Here is a 25,997-nt window from a genome sequence, read left to right as displayed (position 1 = left end):
ATAATTTTATGTATGAAAGGAAAAAAAACTATCCAAACCAATGAAAAAGTACCACTAAATGTAATAACTTGGTCCACCCTTCTCTTTTTACAGAATTATTTTAATTCAGACACATTAGAGAGCTTTTTTTTCAGTATGAACATCCTGTTTAAGATCATAAACAGCATTTTAATAAGACTTTAACTAGACCCTCCAAAAACTTCATTTAGTTTCTGTTTGTTTGAGCCATTCCAAGGTGGACTTTGTGTTCTTTGGGTCATTGTCCTGTTGCAAAACCCAAGTACGCCTGAGCTTGAGGTCACAAACTTGATGGCCGGATATTCTCCTTCAACCTTTTTTTGGTAGAAACCAGAATTTATGGTTCCATCAGTTACAGCAAGAAGCAATGCAGCCCTAGACCATTAAACTACCACCACCATGTTTTACATTTAGAGTGATGTTCTTCTTCTACTTTGTCTGATTTCGGCACAACACCGCTTCTTTACTTGCACTGCACTTCTGTATAAACTCTTCTGTACCACTTTAAAATAAGACTACCTTTATAAAGGGTTTATAAACGGTTTACAATTAGTTTATTAATGGTTACTAATTAGGTTGTAAATGTCTTAAAAATTAATCATTAATAATCAGTTATAACACATACGTAAAAATGGCAACAATGACCTGTTGTTTGCCAAATTGTGAACCCACAGCCTATTTTATATTATTGCCTCTTCTAAGTATGTGTTATAACTGATTATTAAGGGTTGTCACGATTCTCTAAATCCCGATTCGATTTTATTTTCGATTTTAGGGTCACGATTCGATTCGATTCTCAATTTTTAGATTAGTCTATGGTCAGTCATTGGTTTGATTTATCAAATTTACAAGATCTTATTTCAAAAGGTGGGCTTGATATAAGTGACTCAAAGTGATACAAGTGATTTGTAATACACCACATTAGGCACTAATGGTCAAATTTAAATAATTTAATGAAGATATATATGTAATGCCATCTAGTGGCTTTTTTTTTTGGTAGCAGCAGTGTGCACTATTAAAACAGCAATGTGCAACATAACAAAATAAATAATAAAAAATACAGGAACAGTCATGTACAAAATAATAGAACAATTAGAACCTTAACAAACTGAACTCTATCCTACTATAACAGTTAAACATGAAAAATAAGACTCGGTCCCTGAGAATGAGAAGTTTTTTTCTTTAATAAAGATATATTATTAACTGTATCTGAGAGAAAGATGCTCCTTAAGGTACCAAAACTATTAACATATTTGAGGCTAGACAAAACAACTGTTATTTTTATATTTTCAAGTTTTTTGTGTCGATCCTCTTTTTGACTTCGATGCTCGAGACCATGACATAGTTTAGATCGATTTCGATGAAATATCGAAATTGTGACTCCCCTACTAATTATTATTTTTATTTTTAATGCATTTACAACCTAATTAGTAATCATTAATAAACTAATTGTGAACCATTTACAAACCCTTTATAAAGGTAGTCTTATTTTAAAGTGGTACCAACTTTTCTATATAACCTATAAACTCTCTACCTCAGTAACTGCTGTGATTATATATGTTATATGTGTTACAGTATGTTACATTTTTCGGCACCTTATCCTCACTATGCACTTTATTATACTGTATCAGTACTGCACTGTCCTGTCTTTTAAAATTTGTCTCGTCTTTTGTATTTATTGTATTTATTGTTATATTGTTGCAATATCATCACACCTTGCACTTTATGTTGTCTATTGCTTCAGGAACGTAATTTCACTACACTGTGTCCCTGTACTCAGATATAATGACAATAAAAGCCTCTTGACTTGACTTGACTTCCTAAGGGATTATTTATCTTTACTCTGATCAGCCCGTGCTGTAAACTCGTATCTGTATCTGTGTTCCTGCAGGAGAAGCTCCAGGTGGTACCATGTGAATGACTGGGGATCATGAAGGCCACTCACAAACTGCTGTTTGTTCTGTGTCCCATGCTGGTCCTGGTGTTCATCTACTACTCGTCTGGGAAGCTGCATCTGTACGTCTGGGGCCAGAAGCCACGTGAGTACCCCCTCTCCTCCCCCTCCACTTCCTCTGTCGGACCCCCGTTCGGACCCCTGTGCAGGGGTAGTGTCAGGGTGACACTGGCGATGCTCTTCAGTCTGTAAACACTGTGCTCATCAGTGCTGTGTGTTTAGAGTTTAATCATTAATACAGCAGGACAGTTCTGTTCGGCCTGTGCTGACATGTGGAAGTTGGACTGAGGTCAGGTCAGATGGGTCGGGACTGGATGAGTTGGGTCTGTAAGGTTTAAGTTTGGAAGGGTTTGGGTGTGGAAGTCTTGGGTCTGGGTGGGTTAGTTCTGAATGGGTTGGGTTGGGTTTGGTCAGGTCTGGACGGGTTTGGTCAGGCCAGGCCATAGTGGGATGGGTTTCATTGGGTCGGGATTAGTTTGGTCGAGCCGTGATAGAGTGGGTTGGCTTGGACCCGGCAGGGCCGTGTTTGGTTGGGTCTGGTCTGAATGAGTGAGATTGGGTTGGATCGGGTTGGGTCTGGATGGGTTGGAGAGGTCAGGACTGGTCTGGATTGGTCGGAACGGGTTGGGATGGGAGGGGTCAGGTCTGGATGGGATCGATTTGATCTGGACTGGTCTGGATTCGTTGGGCCGGTTTATGATTGGATGGAATCGGTTGGGTTGGGATGGGATTGGATGTGTCTGATCGGGATGGATCAGGTTGAGTCCAGCCGATGCTGTGAAGAAATCTGTTGGGTCTGCACGGGTCTGAATGGGATGGATCAGGTCTGGTCTGAATTAGTCGGGTCTGGTTGGGCCAGGCTAAACCATGATTGGATGGGATGAGATTAGGTCAGGATGAGATGGGTCTGGTTGGGTCAGTGCCGTGATCAGATGGGTAGGGCTGCAACTAATGATTATTTTGGTAGTCGACTAATCTGACTATTATTTTTTTGATTAGTCGATTAGTCAACGGTAGTTTTTGCCATTACTAAAAACGAAAGAAACATCATAACATGAGATTTAAATGGCATTTAAATATCTGAACATTGTTTATATGTGGAAAGCACTGATATTTAGTGATTTAATATGTAATCTGTTGTGTTTGTGCACTTCTGGAGACACAAACTAAGTTGATTGTAAACTGTGTGAGCAAACCATTTACCCATCTCCTGTTGCGCTTTTGTCCCCAGCACTTGTGATTGTGACTGTTACAAATTAAAGATTAGTCGACAATTAAATTTGTAGCCGACAAATTTAAATATTCAACATTGTCGATTATATCGACTAATCGTTGCAGCCGTACAGGTGGGTCACCTTGGGTTGAATTGGGTTGGGTCTGAATAGGTTGGGATGGATTGGGTTGGGTTTGGTTCGGGTGGGCTGGTGCCAGGTCTCGATGAGTTTGGCTTGGGTTGAGTTGGGTCTGGATGAATTGGGTAAGATCTGGTCTGGATTGGTCAGGACAGGTTAGAATGGGTTGACATGGGTTGGGTTGGGCTGAGCCGAGCTGTGAAGAATTTTTTTCAATAAATATTGATAATGTATTATGTGATTATTATATTTGAATGAAAGATTAATATATATAATTTTTGGTCTTTCCTTAAATATACAGATATTTGGACACTATTTTCTAAATTCTGTACTGTAACTCCACTAGAGGGAGACAGACTACAGTACATGGGTAAGCTTTGGCCTGCAGTTTATTATTAAGTCTGCTCTTCTTTCTTAAAGAGCAAATCCTTTATTTTAATGAATTAAATTAAAGTAAAGTAAAATAAAATAAGGATTTGATTTATCTTTGTATGGGCTTTATTTATTTTTCTTACTGATACAACTAATAATTACAGACCACAAAAGTAATGCCAGTTTACAAATTAACTTAATAATATAAATCCGCTGAACATCATATCATGCTGTAACTAAAGGTATTATTTATTTATTATTTATTTATTATTATTTTAATATTTATGGGTTTATGTTTGAGTAAAATTGAATAAACATTATTGTTTTATTCTATAAATTACTGAAAACAATTCTTCCAAGTGTCGAAAAATAATATTGTCATTTAGAGCATTTATTTTCAGAAAATGAGAAATGATTAATAAAAAGAAAAAGATGTAGTGCTTTCAGATCTCAAATATCGCGAAGAAAACAAGTTAATAATTATTTAGAATCAACAGTATTAATGTTCACCTCCACCAGTCTTACACACTGCTTTTGAGTTACCTTATTCCTCTCCTAGAGCAAAAGTTCAAGCAGTTCAGTTTTTTTATGGTTTTTGACCATCCACCATTCTCTTGATTATATTCCAGACGTTTTTACAACTTTAACCAGCAGGAGGAGCTGTTCACTCACTAAATTCACTAATGAATACAGTGAATTCCTGTACTGGATAAGCGCCAAATGTTCTGACCTTTATTACTAAAGATCTGTTAAACATACAGACATCATGCATATCATCTAGCAGGGTACAAATATAAAATAATATTTATATAAGACATAGGGGTGGGCGATATGACCCTGAAATAATATCATGATATATATATATATATTTTTTTTTTTTTCCCATTTTCTCCCCAATTTACACGGCCAATTATCCAACCCACTCATTAGGACTCCCCCTATCACTAGTGATGCTCCAACACACCAGGAGGGTGAAGACTAGCACATGCCTCCTCCAATACATGTGAAGCCAGCCACCGCTTCTTTTCGAGCTGCTGCTGATGCAGCATTACCAAGCAGCCAGCGCGCTTGGAGGAAAGCGCAGCGACTCGGCTCCGGTACATCAGCTCACAGACGCCCTGTGCTGCAGACATCACCATAGGAGTGATGTGGGGAGAGAGCGCCATCTACCCACCCAGAGGGAGCAGGGCCAATTTTGCTCCCTCTGAGCGCCGGCAGCTTGATGGCAAAGCTGCATGAGCGGGGGTTCGAACCTGCGACCTCCCGCTCATAGTGGCAGCGCTTTAGACCGCTGGACCACTCGGCGCCCTAATATCATGATATTTCATGGTATTATCGCGATAACGCACTACTGAAACAAAACGATATGATATCGCACACCCCTACCTGAGATATTAAAAAGATACAAGAAATTTAGCAGATTTGTAGCAGAAGTAATTGATCCAGAAAGTCATGATACTAATAATAAGGCACTCCTAATATCTCCATGGAAGTAAAATAAATGATACTGCACAGATATAATCTGTCTCTAGTAGATATATAATGGAAAATGAGATCAGTGTGAATTTTTCTTTTGCTTAAAACAGCAAAAAAGTCGTACCCTGATGTGATAATTAGGGGTGAGTGATATGGCACCATATTTAAAGGGGCATAATATCGTTCACGATATTCAAAAAGATATGGCACACCCCTAATAAGATATAAATGTTTTAACTTGTAGGTGAATACTTCTCAGCAGCAGACAAAGACGGCGCTGTTCAATCAGAACACTGTGTATCTATTTCTTGTGTCAAGAATCAGAATATTGCAACATGATTTTTTTTTATTGTCCTAGGTGACTTTGCACATCCCACGATGTGACTATCGTGCATGCGCACATCGCAATGAAGATGCTTAAATTATATATAATGCAGCCCTAGTTTACAGCATCTGTTACTGATTGATTATCTTTACAGTGTGAACTCTTCAGTCCAGTTTATTCAAGCTGAGCACAAAGAGCAGAACACTATAGACTACTGTAGGCTAATAATGACTACTCAGTAGTCGACTAATCTGACCGTTATTTTTGTTCGATTAAACCACAGGTGGTGGCATTTATTGTATGATATATTCCGAATTCTGAAGTGAATATTAAAATAATTAAAATAAATGTAATTAATTAAATTGTATCTATATCGTTCAGCGCAGCACTGTAATTCTGCAGTATGTATTGAATTATTGTACAGGGCTACATTAGTGTGAGTGAGTTTTCTCAAATTCTCAGGTTAAGATGAATATTGTTAGAGGATTTCTCGCTTGTTGATTCTATCGATAAATATTTATTAATGAAGTTAAATATAATCCAGTCTGAGTTTTTGCGGATGTGATGGATGGGTTGGTATTTAGAGCTTGTCAGCGATTCTGTTAATGTTTTCATGTTCCATTTTTTCTCGCGGCTGAAGCCTTGTGGAAAAAATGCTGCTGGATTGATGATAAACATGCGTTTCTGCAGCTTTATTTTGGAAAGTTACGTGAACCTGGGCGGCTGCTGTTATATAAGCTCTGTATCTGAAGTGTAGAGGTGAATCCGAGTGAATAAGTCTCAGAGAAACGAGGGGATGATAAAAAGAGGACAGAACAGGGCTGATGGGTTTGACATGTAGATGTCAGAATTTGTGTCAGAAGTGGTTCATTTAGTGTTTTGTTTAAGCCCCTCCCACTAAATAATAGCAGTATAATACTTTGTGGTTAGATGTCAAGTTTTCTTTCTTTTATTCGATTTTTCCTATTTTAATGAACATTTTTGAGCAGTCTGTCAATATTTTATTGCATCATGAAAAATATTTATTAAGCATATAGAAGATATCGTCAATAGCTATGTAAGAAAATACCTATTTATCAAAGTATTGTGATATTTAGTTTTGCAATACTGTATCAATTGTCGAAAATAATCAAACATATTGGTTTTTAATAATTAGTTTAAATTAGGAAAGAAAGTTTTGCGTTGTTTAAGCCTCGCCCACTAGATAGCAGTGTTGTATTCTCTATACAGATGATATCATCATTATAGGGCTGTAATTAAATATCTACATATCAAAGAATCCCTGTATTTATTGTTGCAATAATGTAGCAATTTAAACAAAAAATCAGTATTGATTGTTAATGATTAGAAATATTGATAAATTAAAGTATTGTAATGTTCTCTTTTGCAATACTGTATAAATTCTTAATAATAATCAAACATTTTGGTTTTTAATGATTAGATTAGTAAAGATTGGTGTCAGAAGTGGTTAATTTAGTGTTGTGTTGTTTTTAGCCCCGCCCACTAGATAGCAGTGTTTTACTCTCTATATGGATGATATCATCATTATAGGGCTGTAATAAAATATCCATATATATAAATCTCTGGAAAAAAATGAGACGACTTAAAAATGATGAGTTTCTTTGATTTTACCAAATTGAAAACCTTTGGAATATAATCAAGAGGAAGATGGATGATCACAAACCATCAAACCACCAAACTGAACTGCTTGAATTTTTACACCAGGAGTAAAGCAGCATAAAGTTATCCAAAAGCAGTGTGTAAGACTGGTGGAGGAGAACATGATGCCAAGATGCATGAAAATAAAACTGTGATTAAAAACCAACCAGGATTATTCCACCAAATATTGATTATTTCTGAACTCTTAAAACTTTATGAATATGAACTTGTTTTCTTTGCATTATTTGAGGTCTAAAAGCTCTGCTTTTTTGTTTTGTTATTTCAGCCATTTCTTATTTACTGTAAATAAATGCTCTAAATGAGAATATTTTTATTTGCAATTTGGGAGAAATGTTGTGTGTAGTTTATAGAATAAAACAACAATGTTCATTTTACCCAAATATAAACCTATAAATAGCAAAATCAAAAACTGATATGGTCTCTTAATTTTTTTCCAGGGGTGTATATTTTTATAACATTATTTGTTAGCTGGATTAATGCTGATATTAATTTTGTACAGTTTGGTCTTTTGGTTGATATTGTTGTGATATCATATGAGTTGTAATTAATGTGATTAATCAACTAAATTGCATGTATTTGTCACTGTATGCCTGAACTGAACTGAATGAATAGATTATTATTATTAATATTAATAATATTATTATTAATCATTGTGTGTGTGTTATTATTATGGGCTGTTATATACGGTATTCAGCATGAGTGTATGTATCTAATGTAGCACTGTGAGTGATCTGCTGTGCACCGCTGATGTTTAACCCTTTTGTTTCACAGATGTAGATGTGGAGCCGACTGTTGCTCCAACAGTTAAACCTAAACCTAAACCTAAAGTCACCACAGGTAGAGCTTCCACTGCTCTGTACTAAACCTGCCCTGCTGATGATGATGGGATTGATGGGTTGATGGTGGATCAGGGTGGAGTAATAATAATATTAATAACATTAATAACAAATCAAATAATAATTTATCCATTAACCCCTTCCTGACTAAACCCCGTTCTCTCCTCCCTCTCCAACCGATCCCACTAATCCCAGCTAACTCAGCTACTGGTGGAGCCGTGCTTTACTGGGATGCTAATCATTTCATCAGGGATTTTATCACGGTGATGGGAGGGGCTGCTGTGATTCAGGGGGCCGGACTTATATCCCATAATGCTCTTCTGCATCGTCTAACTGATGGTTTTGTGTTTCAGCGCCGGTTTCAGAGGACATCGGCTCCGAAAATCGAATAATAGACTCAGGTACAGGCTTACCTGCCACACTACCTGCCATACAACCTGCCACACTACCTGCTGAACCACCTGCCGCACTAGCTGACCCATACTTTCCCCAGCGCCTGCCGCACCTCCTGCCCCACAGCCTGGCGCATCACCTGCCTCATTCCCTGCCTCACTACCTGCCGCACCACATGCCGCATCACATGCTACACTACCTGCCCCACTACCTGCCCACTACCTGCCGCACCACATGCCGCACCAACTGCCCACTACCTGCCTACTACTTGTCGCACCGCCTGCCCAATACTAATTTTTCACATTTTTTTCACCCTACCTACACCACTACCTATGGTACCACCTGCCACACCACCCCCCCACTACCTGCCACACTAGCTGCCCCACTTTTTGCCCCAGCGCCGGCTGCACCTCCTGCCCCACTGCCTGCCGCATCACCTGCCTCACTCCCCGCCCCTCTACCTGCTGCACCACATGCTGCATCACATGCTGCACTACGTGTAACACTACCTGCCGCACTAGCTGACCCACTACCTGCCCCAGCACCTGCCAAACCGCCTGCCTCACCACCTGCCGCACCACCTGCAACACCATCTGCCCACTACCTGCCCCACTTCCTGCCGCATCACCTGCCCACTACTAATTGTGTCAAATTTTGTCTTCTTAACTGTGCCACTACCTGCCGCACCACCTGCCCCACAGTCTGCCACACCACCTGCTGCACCACTTGCCTGACACCAGCCACTGCCCACTACCTGCCTACTACTTGTCACACCACCTGTCCCACACCCTGCAGCACTACCTGCCGAACAACCTGTCCTACCATCTTCCCCACTACCTGCGCACTACCTGCTGCACCACTTGGTCCACCACCTGCCCCACTACCTACCACACCACCTGCCACACTACCTGCTGCACTACCTACCCCACCACCTGCTACACTGCAATAGACCAGAGCAGCAGCACCATATGTTCATTCACTCCAGCATTATTGTATAATAATTACAGACTGTAGTTCTGTATCTGTTTATCTGCGTAATTTGACTCCCTCTGACTTTGGTGGATTGCTATTTTAACGGTGCAGCTACCTGGACGTGTCCAACAAACTCTTCTCAGTAGAGGAAACTCAGCTGCTGGTTGACGCTGTGAAGAAGGAGCTCCAGCAGCTCATTTACGGGAACAGCAATGTTATTTTATTTACTATTCTGTTTATTGCTTTATGTAAAAGCGCATGCGTTGCCAAGATAGCGATGAACGTCTTACTGTTGACTGTTGTCAGGGTTTTAATCAGTCAGTGGAGCTCCTGTGTTTTGTGTTGCCAAGATAAACAAGCAAAACTCCGGAAATGTACCTGAACACACCTCATTTCCAAAACACCAGACCCATCAGTGTAGATATATTCAGAAGAACTGTTGCTGGCGGGGTGTAAGATAGCAATAGGCCACCCAAATAATACTTAGAAACAGATGCAGAACTACAGTCTGAACTACAGAGTGTCCTATTTGATGCCAGCAGGTCTTCTGTGAACTCTCCTCTCTTTAATCTTCAGCTTCCTCCTCTTCCTCCTCTTCTTCCTCTTCCTCTTTTTTTAGAGATGATGACTCTGTGAAAGCTGCACTCTGCTTACGCCCATTATTTTCTCCTGCTTTTATTTAAATTTTATATTTAAATGATCTAATTGTGCACACATTTGTCTACTGATTTATACACTGCCTGGCCAAAAAAATAAGGTCACCACCTGGGTTTACCTGAGCAAATAGACAAGTGACGGGTGATTATGTTTCACCTGGCAACTAAACTAGTGCTGTGCGGTATATCAGTTAATTCGGTACATCAAAGAAGCAGATACAGCTCGCTTGTTAGCATAACAAGCTAACACACTGGAGTGACGATAGCCCAAGTCTGGTACACCAACCACTCGTCTTGCTCTGTCTTGCCTGGTGAGAAATACAGAAGAACAGCACTTTATCTGAGGAGCTCCTGCTGCTGTTCCTCACTGTATGAGTGTTTTTATCAGAGTAAAATAGAAAAACAACAGCAAAAAGCAATTATTGGATACAATGTGCAAAAATACGTCAAGTTTTTGGTCATATTGTCCAGCACTACTGGCACCAAGTTTAATTTATCCCATCATCAACGCCATCAAGATCTTGAGGAGAAATTAATGCAACTTAATACGACGTTGGAGAAGCTTGTAGAAATTATGCCACAGTGAATGCATCAAGTCGTAATCAAAGCTAAAATATCTCCAACCAAATATTAGATTCTCAGAGCATGTGACCTGTTTTATTTTTTATTTTTTTGGCAGGGAGTGTATACAGTATGATTATATAAAAATCTGTTTGCTTCCGTTAACCTTCAGTTAAAAAGCGAATTTTCCATTAATTTTCCCTCCTTTTTCCTCTCTTTATACATCTAGCTTTACAGCATCTATGGCCTGATGTCGCTCCATAACTGGACAGCTGCTTTTTTATCAGTATTTATCAGTAACTTTTGTTTTTCAGTTGTTTTGGGAATGTTTTGGGAATGTTTTGGCTGCCTAATCTAACACTGCTTTGCTCACCTGCAATTAAACGCTCTAACCTCCACTTCCCACCCAAACCGCTGCCTTATTATCACCATATTCCAGCTCAGCTGATGATTTTCTCCAGTGTTCAGGATGTTTATCAGGCTGTGATGAAGCTCATTTACGTGAATTTATTATATTTTTCTATTTTCTTTGCAGTGATGGATCAGCAGGGGTTCCTGCTGGATGGAAAGCTGTAAGTTGATTTATTTTAGTACTAACCCATTTTAATCACATTGACATCCCATAGATATAAAACACTCTAGTTTAGACCCTGTTGCATTGAGCAGCACATCTACTGCATTTTTCTCACTATACACATTAAAATTAAAAAACTTGATTTTTCCAAAAAATCAACAGTGCGCCTCAGCACTAAGGCTGAAACAGTATTAGCACTAGCCACTAACGGCAGCGCTAGATCTTTCACTGTTTAAAGGTGAGTATACTGAACTGTAGTCTGCGTATTTGCGCAGCGACGAACTGCTAACTAATAACCCTAGCTTACTGGAGCACTAACGCCGCTGCTAATTGCAGCTAACGCTGCTGCTAACCACAACTAGCACTGCTGCTAACCGTGCTAAAATACTGGAAATCTAAGCTTACATTCAGCACTCATTTGACTAAAAACTTGTAAAAGCTTTTTAATTTCAGCTCCAAACTATCACTGATCATCAGTAAATTTTACATTTCATTTAGAAATAAAATGAAGTGACCAGATTCTGGAGGAAGAGTGGAGAGACACACAGTCCAAACTGCTCCACTGCTCCAAATCTGAAGTCAGTGCAGTTTTGTTTTCCCACAAAATCTTAAAGCAATTACACAAACTTTTATGGAGATGCAGATTTCATTTTCCAGCAGGACTTGGCACACTGCCCACACTGCAGTGTACAAAAGTATCGATTGGTCTTATATAATATTCAAATTTTCTGAGAGACTAGTTTTTGGGGCATTATCATCATCAGTAAAATAATAAATGCTTAAAATCGATAACTCTGTGTGTAATGCATCTATGTAATATATGAGTTTCACATTATTAAAATGAAGTAACTTTATTCAAGGATATTCACATTTTTTTTACATGAACTAGTATATCTGTATTGGGTTTTTTTCCTTTTATAAATCTGTTCTAGGAAGGGTTACACTCGAGAACTAGGGTTAAGAGTACAAAAGAGAAATGGGATTTGGATGTACAGTAAGGCTATACAGTATAACTGGCTCAGTATTACATTATTAGATGTAATGAAAAGTAATGATGTGTTTGGAATTGAGATTTTAACGATTGGGACTTTGGGCCGGCGTGATGATCTCAGTACGTCTGAGAGTAATTTGTGGAGGTACGGAGGTGTGAGGTGTTAAGGTGTTAAATATTAGGACACTGTGTGTGGTAAGTGTGTGTTTACACTCCATCTTAGAGCTGCCAGAGCTGTCGGACCCCCACCTCGGCCCGTCCGTCAACACCGCATGCCTGTACAATAAGCAAAGCCCGGCCGGGTTTAGATTGGGCCGAGCCGCGCTTTATCACCCGCCCGGACTCGGACCCATCCAATCCCGTCCGCCGAAGACTCGGACCTGTCAGCGGAGGAAAACACAACACCATCCTGTAGGCAACGGCACTCCATCAAACCGAAGGCTCGTCTAAATAAGCGCCGTGCTGCGGTTTCAGCGCTGAAAAGACTCTAAAAGATTCCTGGAATTCACAGGTTTACATAGATTTACGATGATAAAGTGTAAAACTGTGTAGAGTAGTTTTCACTACTCTCTTAATTGAAAGAATTAATCTGAATTCAATACCAAAACCTCAACTGCCTGCCAAACGTTAGTGGACACAAAGTGTTTCAAGGTGTTTTTAATAGAAATAATTAAGAAATCTTTTCTTCATTGGTTTGCTGACAATAGCCATGTTATAAACTCTAATAAAACCAAAGACCAAACATTTTTCTCTATTTGTACCAAGAAGGACACTTGGGGGACGTTTCTTAGACAAGGATTTAGCCTAGTAATAAACTACACAGCATTTAGAATGGAGATTTTCCATTGAAAGAAAACTACTGGTGCATCTTAAAAAGTCAGAGCATAATTGAAAGCTTACTTTATTATTTTATAGTAATTCAGTTCAAAATGTTAAAAACTCATATATTATATAGATGTATTAAACACAAAGTTAACTATTTTAAGTGTTTATTTCTTTTATTGTTGATGATTATATTGATTATGCAACAAAAATCAGTGTCTCAGAAAATTTGAATATTATATAAGACCAATTGGTACTTTTGTACACTGCAGTGTGGGCAGTGTGCCAAGTCCTGCTGGAAAATGAAATCCATGTCTCCATAAAAGTTGTCAGCAGCAGAGGGAAGCTGTAAGATATGAAGTGCTGTAAGATTTTGTGGGAAAACAAAACTGCACTGACTTTAGACTTGATAATAAAACACAGTGGATCAACACCAGCAGATGACAGACATGTCTCTCCAAACCATCACTGATTGGTGGAAACTTCACTCTAGACCTCGAGCAGTTTGGACTGTGTGTCTCTACGCTCTTCCTCCAGACTCTGCTGCCTTAATTTACAAATGACATGTAAAATTTACTGATGATCAATGACATATATATATATATATATATATATATATATATATATATATATATATATATATATATATATATATATATATATATATATATGCTTTATACTGTTGTCTTAAAGCGTTCTTGAGTTATTAAATTGAGAAAACGACTAGATGCGACCTTTGGTGCCAATTGGGTTAAAGTACTGTTACTAAAGAGTTGAGATGCTTTTCTAGAATCAGTATGTTGTGCAACACTAATATATATATATATATATATATATATATATATATATATATATATATATGTGTGTGTGTGTGTGTAGTTGTAAACTGTCCCAAGAATTCAGAATTTTTCCCAAGGTGGTCCAGCTAGTGCGTGTCCATCCTCGCCCACTTCCATCTCATTGCTCCTGACCACCACACACACACACATGCTAGCGCATGCATGCTAACGCCCCCGTACACACACTCCTGCACCGGTGTGGCTCAGTGCTGCCAGCCTGTCTCCCTCAGCCTGTTTATTTGAACTGGTCTAGATGTGTACTTCGGGTTATTAATGAGGCAGGGCGGTGCTGGTGGCTCGAGGAATTCGCTCGCTCGGCTTTAGTCGACCTCGTCTACTTGTAGATTAAGACTAAAGTTATCCAAACTATGAAAAAAAAACATATGCAATTATTAAGTAAAAAAAAGTGTTAAACAAACCAGAATATGTTTTATATTTTACATTTTTCAAAGTATCACCTCTTGCTTAGATGATCAGCTTTAAACATCTTGGCTTTAATTCCTTAGTCAGTTTTATGAGGTAGAGTTACCTGGAATTCAGGCTTTCAGTTAACAGCTGTGGGGAACACATCAAGAGTTAATTACTTGAATTTCTTGTCACTTAATGTGTTTGAGAGCATCTGTTGTAAAGTTGTGAAGAGGTAGAGTTGGTATGTAGTGGTTCTTGAACCAGTTCCGTTCAGGCTTATAAGATCTGTGATGCTTTAAGTGAACCAGCCCGCATTTCCACAAGTTTTAGTGAAACCGTCAAAATGTCACATAATACGTCATCAATAGAGGGCGTTGCACAGCCGAGATAAACACAGTTCACTTTGAAGAACCTACTTCTCTTTGTTGAAGAACCTACTTTCTCTTCCTGTTGCTAACAAACATCCTTGGTTCTGGAACCTGCTTTTGTTGGTGGAAACGTAGTAAACTGTTCACAATTACGTTCGCGAACCAGAACGTTGCCAGTTCCCTGCGATGGGAAAGCGGTATATAAGCAATGTTCAACTTCAAGCAAAGACTGTTCAACTTAGTAAAGAAAAACGTCAGTCAATTCGAAAAGAAGAAATTTATGAATTTTAAAAGAATCCTCAAGTGTATTCACTGCGAAGACTATCAAAAACATTATAATGATGAAATTGGCACTCATCAGGATTGTCCCAGAAAAGTAAGAGCAACAGGATAAGTTCATAAGTTTAGTTACCAGCCTCGGAAACAAAACGCAAGTTAACATCCCTCCCAGAGTACTTTAATTTGTTTAACACTTTTAATTTACTACATGATTCCTTATGTGTTCCTTCATAATCTGGATCACTATTCGTTTACACTGTAGGAAAAAAGGCTAAAAGAGGCTACTTTTAGGTAGTGTACCTCCTGGTAAGAAATCGTTGACTGCTAGACATGCCTCGATAGACTACTTTGATAGAAGAAGCATCAATGGACTAAGAAAAGCTGTGTGGTCCTTTTCAAAAATTGCTTATTGTCTAGGTGGACTGAAGAGTTCGCACTGTAAACTGCAGGTAATAGTGATGAGCTGAAATAGGGAGCATCGTATACGTATAGAGTCTGTCACCTCTAGTGGTGATACGAGGAACACTATGAGCAGAACATCCTGCAGACATGTGTTGCTGCCACTTAACATGACGGGACTTCCAACTGGTAGCATTTTTCAGCAGGATAATGCTCACCCACACACAGCAAGAAACAATGGTTTTCCAGGATCGTCTCCACCAGATTGCACCACTTCCCTATCCTGCTTTGTCCCCAAATTTAACACCAATCCAGCATTTTTGGGAGCTTAAAGCATTCCATCTATCATGCAATCATCTTTTTGTGCAATTGTTTGTGTGTCAGTGAGTGTATTGTTTGTTTGTAACAGTTGTGCTTGCAGTTTGCCGCACTAAAATACTATAACACATAACGCAGGGCCGGCTTCACAAATGCTTTCCTAAAAAGAAATTCCTCAAGATAAGGATCTTCCTAAGAATGAAAAAAATAATAAACAAAAAATGTCATGATTTTTTTATTTTAAATTATAGTTTTTTTCTATTTATATTATTTGACTTTTTGATATACAGCTCCGAAAAAAAAGTTTAAGGGACGACTTCTGTTTCTGAATCAGTTTCTCTGATTTCGCTATTTATAGGTTTATGGTTAAGTAAAATTAACATTGTTGTTTTATTCTTTAAACTACAGACAACATTTTCAAACTCCAAATATTGTCATTTAGAACATTTTTTTTGCGGAAAATGAGAAATGGCTGAAATAACAAAAAAAAAGATACAGATCTTTCAGACCTCAAATAATACAAAGAAAACAAGTTCATATCCATAAAGTTTAAAAATAAAATCTATATTCTCCTCCACCAGTCTTACACACTGCTTTTGGATAACTTTATGCTGCTTTACTCCTGGTGCAAAAATTCAAGCACTTCAGTTTGGTTTGATGGCTTGTGATCATCCATCTTCCTCTTGATTTGAGGTTTTCAATTTGTTAAAATCTAAGAAACTCATAATTTGTAAGTGCTCTCTTTTTTCCAGAGTTGTATGTATTAGATGTGGACGTGGGTAATAAAATCTTACCAACATTTCTTTAATTGTTTAAAAGTGAAAATAATACTTTTGTTTATCACTTCCAGTGTAATACAAGTCAGCTTGTTGTACAGTTAGGATTTTTTATTTATTTATTTTTAGTAAAACAAAATTTTAGTTAAAAGTAAAACTAGATGAAAATGATGGAATTCTAAATTCTTATCTTAGTTTATCTTAGTTTTTCTACTCCCCATGCTTACTATGAGTTTTTGTTCCTCTTTTATTATTAGTATAAACACAATCAACAAGGCTTCATTTATTGCTTCATTTATTGCAGGATGAAAACACAAGCTCACTCAGAGCCCAGTTTGAATCGGTAAGCTCTTATTATTGTCATTTACCAGCAAGAGAAACTTAGAAAGAAAGAACAACTCATGTTTAAAGAGCTTCTGTTAAAAACAGACACTTTTGTGAATCCGGCCCCAGTGTGTAAGATACTTTTAATAGATCAGTGAAGTTGTAACATCATTATTTCAGTACATTTTCAGAAAATTCAAGTGAAATATGAAATGCATTGTTTCTGTGTTCATCCCTTAAGCATTAAGTGTCTATTGATGACCATGTAAATATATTTCTGTTCTGGTGTTTACAGGCCGCAGGAATTGGTGTATAAGTATGGAAACCTCACCGCTGCAAACTGCAAGCAAGGCTACGCCGCCGCCAAGATGACTGCTATCTACCCAAAGTGAGTAGCATGCAGTACTGCAGTCCTTTCATATGTATATATGCTTATTTGGAGTTTTGACACCCTAAATTCAGTGTTTTTCATTATTCTAAAATGTTCTACATTGTAAATGAATAGTGAAGTGATCTATCGGACTATGGAGAAACACTTAATGAATCATTTAGTAACTTAAAAGTGTTTAAAACAAACCAAAGGATCTGGGACTGGTAACTCTATTTAACGTATCCTGTACAACAGAAGTAACTCTTGCTGTTTCTTTCCTGGTTCAGTCCTGATGAGTGCCAGTTTCTTCATTATGATGTTTTTGATGGTGTTTGCACTGACTGCACTTGATGATGCTTTCAAAGTTCTTGAAATTCTTCATTTCGGATTGACTGACTTAATTTTTTTCTTAAAGTAATATTTTCCTTTCCTTTTTTTTTTTTTTTTTTTACATTTTCTTAAGTAATTAAGAAACGGCGAGGCACAGCTGTTAACTTAAAGCTGACTGATAAAATGCAGAGATGTGCAAAGCTGATCATCTAAGCTAAGGGTTCTACTTTGAAGAATGTAAAATATAAAACACAGCTCTGGGGGGAAAAAAATAAGAGACAGCTTAAAAATTATGAGTTTCTTTGATTTTAGCAAATTAAAAACCTCTAGAATATAATCAAGAGGAAGATGGATGATCACAAGCCATCAAACCACCAAACTGAACTGCTTGCATTTTTGCACCAGGAGTAAAGCAGCATAAAGTTATCCAAAAGCAGTGTCTAAGACTGGTGGAGGAGAACATGATGTAATAAATGGTGATGTGAAATAGCACCACAAATCTCGGTTAATAAGGTTAAAAAGCCCGTTTGCAGCATTTCTATTGGTCCATTCTTCAGGAAATTCTGATGAACATTGTTAGATAGTATTTTTTAGCTGTAATTTGAATTTTCCTCCAGGTTTGGTGTCTCCTCAGTGTTCTGTGCAGTTCCTCCATTCCTGAGACACTATCTCACTGCTCAGCCCCGACGCCCTGAGGCTAATCCTCTAATATCCCTGACTGAACTGAGCGCTAAAACCTCTGATCTCCAGATCTGAGTTAATGTGTGACTCGCCGCGCCGGACGCCCACGTCCTCCAGCGGTACGGCCTCTATAATACGGCTGTTGTTGGTGTTGGGCGGACGTGGCCGGCGGCGTTGCCCTGGAGTCGCTCGGAGAAACCGCCAGTCAAACGGCCAGTGTGGAGTTGGTGATGTCACCCTGTCACTGCTCGTCTCCGATTGGTTCAAAGCATTGTGGGGGCGGAGCATCCATTGTTAATGTAGCGTGTGTTTTTGGGTTTGAGCCGCGGGGTCAGCAAGCGACGGCCCGGATCATTATTCTCTCATCGCCGCCGGATTGTTTAGGAATCGCGTCGTCACCAATCACTCCGAATCTGGACGCCGCTGAAAGATCCCGGCGGTTTGGAACACAGTGGCAGAGAACGCGGCGCAATTCTGATTATTATTATTTATCATTCTCTCCAATCAGACGCTCAGCATTACCACAAACCATATGGATCTGATAGCGCTGCTGATCATTCGCATAAAGTTCCTTACAAAGTTCTTTCAGTTCAATTCCTTTAAAATAAAAAAAAAAATAAAAAAATATGTGCATCATTAAGCAATATGACATTAGTTGTCATCAATAGGCAGATGACACTCGGCTTTATATTCTTTTAAGAGCCTAAAACCTTAAAATCTAAAGTAGGTTGTTTTAATGTATAAATGACATACAGATGTGAATGTCTTGAATTTTTGTACAGTTAAATAAAGAGAAGACAGAGGTTTTAGTTATTGGAAGTGAGACAAAGGAGAAGACAAAGAAAGGATGTTCAAATTAATTTAAATCACATGCAATTGGAGGCTAAGCAGTGTGAAAAAAAAACGGAAATTAGTCAAAGATTTCTTGCAATAAAATGACTTTTATTAAAAGTAGTTTAAAAGTTGTTTGTACAAGAAAATATAAGGTATTTTAACGTTTTAAGTACAATTAAATGTAATGAAGCAAAATTAAAGATTTTTATTCTACTTTAACATGATAAAAAATTCTTAAACAGCTGAATATCGCTAAAATGTTCATCAGTCCTTGAGTAGTTTAGTGATAACTCACAGACCCATCTGGAAGCTTCTAAAACTGATCTTTAATGTGTTAAATTTTTCTTTCCGTTGATAAAAGAACTTGTTAACGATTCTTTAAAACCTTTTAAAAACCGTTTGTTTATTTTTAGGAGTTGGAGAACTTTCTCCATACTTTATAAAATAGAAATAAAGTGTCATAAGACTGAGGAAAACCCAGAATAAGATTTAAGACTGTAAACCAGAATTAAATAAAATAAAACAACCTCAGAGACTCGTAAAGCAGTATACTGATATAATTAGCGGTTCAGACGCTTTAACTGGTCCTCTGATTTACAGTGAATGTGTTAACGATGTTTCCAGTGTGTGTGTATAATTAACACAGTGTGTGTGTAATTAACACATATGGGGATCAGAGTTCTCAGAATCTGTTTATTTTAGGGTGGTCGCAACCGTTAGCTTCAACATTACCCAATTACCCATCATTAAGCATTGCTCAAACTAAAGACTAAAATACTTCAAATACTCTCATTCAGTTACTACGTCTATTATTACTACTTAAAATACTGCTATTAATATTACTATATCACAGTACAGAAAATGAGAAAAGCCTGAAATAAAAAAATATATGCAGAGCTTTCAGACCTCAAATAATGCAAAGAAAACAACAAGTTCATATTCATTAAGTAGTTTTAAGTTTTAAGTAGTTTCATGTTCTCCTCCACCAGTCTTACACACTGCTTTTGGATAACTTTATGCTGCTTTACTCCTGGTGCAAAAATTCAAGCAGTTCAGTTTGGTGGTTTGATGGCTTGTGATCATCCATCTTCCTCTTGATTATTTCAATTTGACAATATCAAAGAAACTCATTGTTTTTAAGTGTTTTAAGTCTTATTTTTGTCCAGAGCTGTAAATACCATTACTACAAATATTAATAGCTACATATAGGAGTGTTCTTACATGATTTCAACTTTGAGAATATACTAGTGCATCTCAAAAAATTAGAACATCATCAAAAAGGTAGTTAAGTTCAGTAATTCAGTTAAAAAAGTGAAACTCATATATATTATATAGATGCATTAAACACAGAGTGATATATTTTGGTTGTTTATTTATTTTATTGTTAATGGTTATGATTTACAGCCAATAAAAACCCAAAAATCAGTGTCTCAGAAAATTAGAATATTATATAAAACCAATTGGTACTTTTGGCAGTGTGGGCAGTGTGCCAAGTCCTGCTGGAAAATGAAATCTGCATCTCTATAAAAGTTGTCAGTAGCAGAGGGAAGCTGTAAGATATGAAGTGCTGTAAGATTTTGTGGGAAAACAAAACTGCACTGACTTTAGACTTGATAATAAAACACAGTGGATCAACACCAGCAGATGACAGACATGTCTCTCCAATCCATCACTGATCATCAGTAAATTTTACATTTCATTTAAAGTAAATCAAGAGATCAGAGTCTGGAGGAAGAGTGGAGAGCGGAAAAGTGACAAAAAGGATGGCGTAAATAATTCACGGTTTGGAAAAAAAATTGTGTGAAAATGAACCAAAGATCTTGAGCTACTCACCCAAACAAGCTCAGAATTGATCTTAGTTTACGGGTCATTTATTCAGGAAAAAGTGTGAAAACACCCTAAAATAGCCCTGTGTAAATTGCTTTTGGTAGAATTCTGTTCTGTTAAAAACAACATTGGTTCTGAATTTGTATCTGCAGTGTTTTTAGGGAAGTTCTGTCCGTCTGTCTTCTTGAATCAGTTCTCTTGTGTAACTTGGCGTAAATCCCGCTGTTTTGATAAGGATAAACTTGACCTGCTACTTGTTTAAGTAACATTAGCGCGCTGTGCTCGATAGCCCCCGGGCTAAACCTGATTCTTTCCTTAAGGATTCCCTAAAGGAGAGTTTCTCCTCTTTTTCTGCTCTTTTTTCACAGATTATTATCAGGCCAATGTTAAGTGTCTTGAACTGAATGTACTCTGCTCGGGCTCAACTCTGGCTTGGCCGAGTCCTCGGTTGTTTAATTTATGAATTTATGGGGGAAAAACTGTGTAATAAAGGACAACTTGTGGCAAACTGTGTTACTATTCAGTATTCTGACAAATATTTTATTTAGCTTTAGCCAAAATGAAGCATTAGCTTCTACTGCCCAACTTTAATATCTTTTAGTACCTTTTAGTAATGTGCATTATTTCTTATTCACAATTTTACAAACTGTTAATCTGTAAATGCAGTTATGTTTGACCTTCTCTAAGGCATTTTTTTATTTATGCACAATACATCAAAAAACATAATAAAGACAAAAAGCAGTAATAATAATAATAACGCTGCAGTGAAAGTACGAAAAAGACAGCAGGGCTTGTACAAGAACCCAAGGTAACTTCTAAGCAACTGAAGGCCTTTCTCCCATTGGCTAATGTTAATGTTAAATGAGTCGACTATGAAGAGTGAACAATGAACAATAATGGTGGGCATAGCAGGGCTTGCGTATATATTACTCCACAGAAGATAAACTCAAGCTGCTATTTGTTTAAGTAACATTTGCACGCTGTGCTCTTAACGTATGAGTTATGTGGGGAAAAAACTGTCAAATAAAGGACAATTTGTGGCAAACTGTGTTAATATGCAGTATTCTGACAAATATTTAATCAACTTTAGCCAAAATGAAGCATTAGCTTCTACTGCCCAACTTTGATAACGTTTAGTAACTTTTTGTAAGTTTTATTCACATGCAGTATTTCTTATTCACTATTTTACAAACCGAGCAACTGTTAATCAGTATGTGCAGTTATTTATAATAATCTTTAAAGTATTTAGACACCCTCAATCCACAGGCAGACAGATTGTACGCAAATAAAAGAAATTCATACCAAAAACTCAAGGTAACTTCTAAACAACTGAAGGCCTTTTTCCCATTGGCTAATGTTAATGTTAAATGAGTCCACAATCAGAAGTGAACACTGAATAAAATGTTAAGAATAGCTCGGCTTACGTATGTATTACTCCACAGAAGATAATCTCTACGTGCTACTTGTTTAAGTAACATTAGCGTGCTGTGCTCGTTGACCTGATTGGTCCCTTAAAGATTCCCTGAAGAAATTTTTCTCCTCTTTTTTCATGGATAATCAGGACTTTGTTAAACGATGTTAAGCGCAAAGGCGATACAAATTCAAGATCATTATTAGCTCCTCTCCACATGGTTGTCCACGGGCAATGATCATGTCAAGAACTGACGGTGACTTCTAAGCAACTGAAGGCCTTTCTCTCACTCTCAGGAAAAGTTTCTAAAGGACTTTTTAATCTCATTTTTTATTGATAATCAGGCCGATGCTGAATGTCCTGAGCTGAACAAACCCAACTCAGACTCGGCTCTGGCTCAAATATTTAATCTAGCTTTAGTGAAAATGAAGATTGGCCCCTTAAAGATTACCTAAAGAACTTTTTCTCCTTTTTTATCCATGGATAATCAGGACCATGTTGAGCGATGTTGAGCACAAAGGCGATAATAATTCAAGATCATTATTAGCTCCTCTCCAAAGGGTTGTCCACCAGTAATGATCATGTCAAGAAGATGTCGAAGGTGACTTCTAAGCAACTGAAGGCCGCCTTTCTACCATTGGCTTATTTTAATGTTAAATGAGTCCACAATCAGGAGAAGTCCCTTATAAAGAACTTTTTCTCCTTAATTTTCATGGATTATGAGGCCGATGTTGAGCATCCTGAGCGTAGTGTACTCAGCTCAGACTGGACTCTGTCTCGGTCGAGTCCTCGGCTACCCCTGCAACCTGGAATCGGATTTATTTTCAACACCTCCCCGTCTCTCCTTCCCCAAACTGTTTGTGTTGGAGCGCTAAATCAAATGTCTGCGTGAACTCGGGTGGGCGGTTATGAAAATAAGGCCCCCAGTGAGAGATAGCCGCGAGGAAATGAGCACAATGTGCGCCGGCCTCCTGTTCAGGACCCCTCCTGACAAGCGGACCCCCGTCCGTCCGAGGGCCCGGCGCTCTCGGACCCGGTTATTTATAACGCCGGCTCGCCCCAGCCCCCGGAGCCACGCGCTAATTAATCACCGTTTGTTTTGGCAGGCCCTCGCGGGTCCGAGCCACCACACCGTTCCCGGCCCTCCGACAATTTGTATCAGAAACAGACACACTTTTATCTCCTGCCTCCAGGAGATGCACTCGCCAATTCTCCCGCCATTTATCTCCTCCATCATTTCCGCTCATTACGCTCTGACAGCTTCTCTTATTGATTCTTCCTCCCACTCGTTCCTCTCAGATCCAGAAAATACTTTCTTACGCTTTTTAAAGAAGAGCCGCGGAGCCGAGGCACCGGGGAACGGCGAGCCGACGCTGTGATTGACTGGAAACTGGGCTAAAGTGTAAAAGCTCTCGTTAGAGGCGTCCCAATTCCAGCACATGTACCTTAGTTTTAGTCAAAGTAGGAAACTTTTGCTTCTACTGCTCAACTTGTTTATGCAGTGTTAAGAAGTGAAAGTATTCAGCGTTCAATAAATACTTCTAAATTGTAGTTCTGTCATTTAGACTGTTTAATTTATGAAATTGAATATAAGCTGAATCTAAGAAGAGCACGGGTCATGCAACAAGACAATGACCCTAAGCACACAAGGTTTTTTTTTTGCTTTTTTTTTTTTTTACCATAGAACAGTTAAGTATGAAGGTAATGTTTTGAAAGTCAAAGATATTCTATTCGTTAAAATAGAAATGTTGTGGAAGGCCCAAAGCAGCAGTTCAGGCTAGTTCAGTTAAGGCTAATCGGGAAGCTAAAGGATGGAAAAAATGAAAAAAATTGCAAATAAAGCACTTTCATGTTCAGTGAAATGAATTAGGGAAATGTGTTGAAGAATTTTTTTTACCGAAGACTTATGTTTTTTTTACCATTTCATCCATAGCATATGTTGTTGGTGTGTTGGTTTTGTGGGATGTTAAAAATATTCAGTGTTCAATAAAAACTTCTAAATTGTAGTTTTACCTTTTTCTTCCATTGGAAAGCAAGACAGAATATATTTAGGCTTAATTTAAGGTTTAATTTATGAAATTGAGCATAAGCTGAATCTCAGGGGCATTTGTCATGCAACAAGACAATGACCCTAAGCAAGGATAAAAGTAACTTTTTGACATAGGGCCAAGTCAAATATATGACTTTAATAAAATAGAAATATTTTGGAAGGGCCTTAAGCAGCAGATTATAGAAGGCTAGTTTAGTTAAGGCGTAATATCATCATCATATTCGAATGGCCTTACTTTTTCCCCCCTCACAAGATAACACCACACAACTTATAGAGTTGTGTGGGCCTTCCCAGGTCTTCCTGTAAGACGAGATTTCATGATAGTGATTTAGAGAATATAAGCCAATCAAAAATGTTACCAAATAAATCACTTTCATGTTCAAGACTTTTTACGGAAGAATGGCACTTTGGCGCTTCATTTTTGGCGAACAATTTTGGTGTTCAATAAATACTTTTAAATTGTTGTTTTGTAATTAATTTTAGTTTAAAGAACAAGACAGTATACAGCTCTGAAAGAAATTAATAGAGCACTTAAAAATGATGAGTTTCTTTGATTTTACCAAATTAAAAACCTCTGGAATATAATCAAGAGGAAGATGGATGATCACAAGCCATCAAACCACCAAACTGAACTGCTTGAATTTTTGCACCAGGAGTAAAGCAGCATAAAGTTATCCAAAAGCAGTGTGTAAGACTGGTGGAGGAGAACATGATGCCAAGATGCATGAAAAAAAACTGTGATTAAAAACCAACCAGGGTTATTCCACCAAATATTGATTTCTGAACTCTTAAAACTTTATGAATATGAACTTGTTTTCTTTGCATTATTTGAGGTCTGAAAGCTCTGCATCTTTTTTTTAGTTATTTCAGCCATTTCTCATTTTCTGTAAATAAATGCTCTAAATGAGAATATTTTTATTTGGAATTTGGGAGAAATGTTGTCTGTAGTTTATAGAATAAAACAACAATGTTCATTTTACTCAAACATAAACCTATAAATAGCAAAATCAGAGAAACTGATTCAGAAACTGAAGGGATCTCTTCATTATTTACAGAGCTGTTTCTTTAGGCTGTTTGAATAATAAAACTGTAGGAAAAAAATAAACAAATGAAGACTTGTGTTAATAACCGACTTTATCTCAGTTATGGAAGATTGGAAGTCTGTGATTGGCTGTCTGTGATTCACAGTCGTCTGCAGCGGAGATGAAGAAAGAGTGTATTGTTTAGAACGGCTCCATTGTTCAGCTAATGAATGAATAATGGTCTCTGGCATCACCCTGACTGAGTGTTTATGAAGCGTCCAGGTTTTTTATGAGCTGGACGTCCCAGAGTTCTTCGCTCCTTCACCATTCATGCCTTTTTAAACTGTACAGACTGTTTAAAGAGTGGAGAAGAGTCCTCCTGAGACACTGCAACCATAAAACATCTATTGTACTGTACGGCCACACATACAGCCTACATGTACAGAAACCTATGGGTTGTGTTCACTAATGCACTTCATCGTGAAAGAGTGGTATGAATGCACCGGAAATTAGGCAACTGATATATAATGAAGTTCAACTTATATAGCGCCTTTCTAGAAACCCATGGACGCATTACAATTTACACGTTTTACGTACAACCATTCACACTCAGCACTCATCATCCACACATCGGAGAGAAGCAGCAGCCAATAGCGCACAGCGTACTCTCAACCGGAAACAACCACGTCCACCTGGAGGACTGCATCTACAGCACTACAGCATTTACACAGGACAGAGTGCCAATCCATATAAATGAATTAAAGAATAATTGAAGTTCA

General features: G+C 37.9%; 1 protein-coding gene across 9 annotated transcripts in view; it reads left to right on the top strand.

Moving 5' to 3' along the window:
- st3gal3b (ST3 beta-galactoside alpha-2,3-sialyltransferase 3b) overlaps positions 1-25,997 on the top strand; it is a 158,265-nt gene that overhangs the window by 23,119 nt on the left and 109,149 nt on the right. For 4 of the 9 annotated variants that reach the window (XR_007438566.1, XR_007438565.1, XR_007438564.1 and 1 more), the window contains exons 2-7: positions 1,910-2,057; positions 7,949-8,014; positions 8,367-8,414; positions 11,131-11,167; positions 16,674-16,712; positions 16,989-17,081. Coding sequence is in view for 1 of the 9 variants with exons in the window: in XM_049476650.1 (XP_049332607.1) it covers positions 1,949-2,057; positions 7,949-8,014; positions 8,367-8,414; positions 11,131-11,167; positions 16,674-16,712; positions 16,989-17,081 (392 nt within the window). In the remaining 8 variants the exon portion in view is untranslated. The remainder of the gene's footprint in view (positions 1-1,909; positions 2,058-7,948; positions 8,015-8,366; positions 8,415-11,130; positions 11,168-16,673; positions 16,713-16,988; positions 17,082-25,997) is intronic. The other 5 variants (XR_007438567.1, XR_007438568.1, XR_007438570.1 and 2 more) reach the window with 5 other exon arrangements.

Source organism: Astyanax mexicanus, chromosome 4, assembly GCF_023375975.1.
Source record: "Astyanax mexicanus isolate ESR-SI-001 chromosome 4, AstMex3_surface, whole genome shotgun sequence".
Lineage (NCBI taxonomy): Eukaryota > Metazoa > Chordata > Actinopteri > Characiformes > Acestrorhamphidae > Astyanax > Astyanax mexicanus.
The sequence above is the reverse complement of the archived record's forward strand: the minus strand, read 5'-3'. Positions and strand labels throughout refer to the sequence as shown.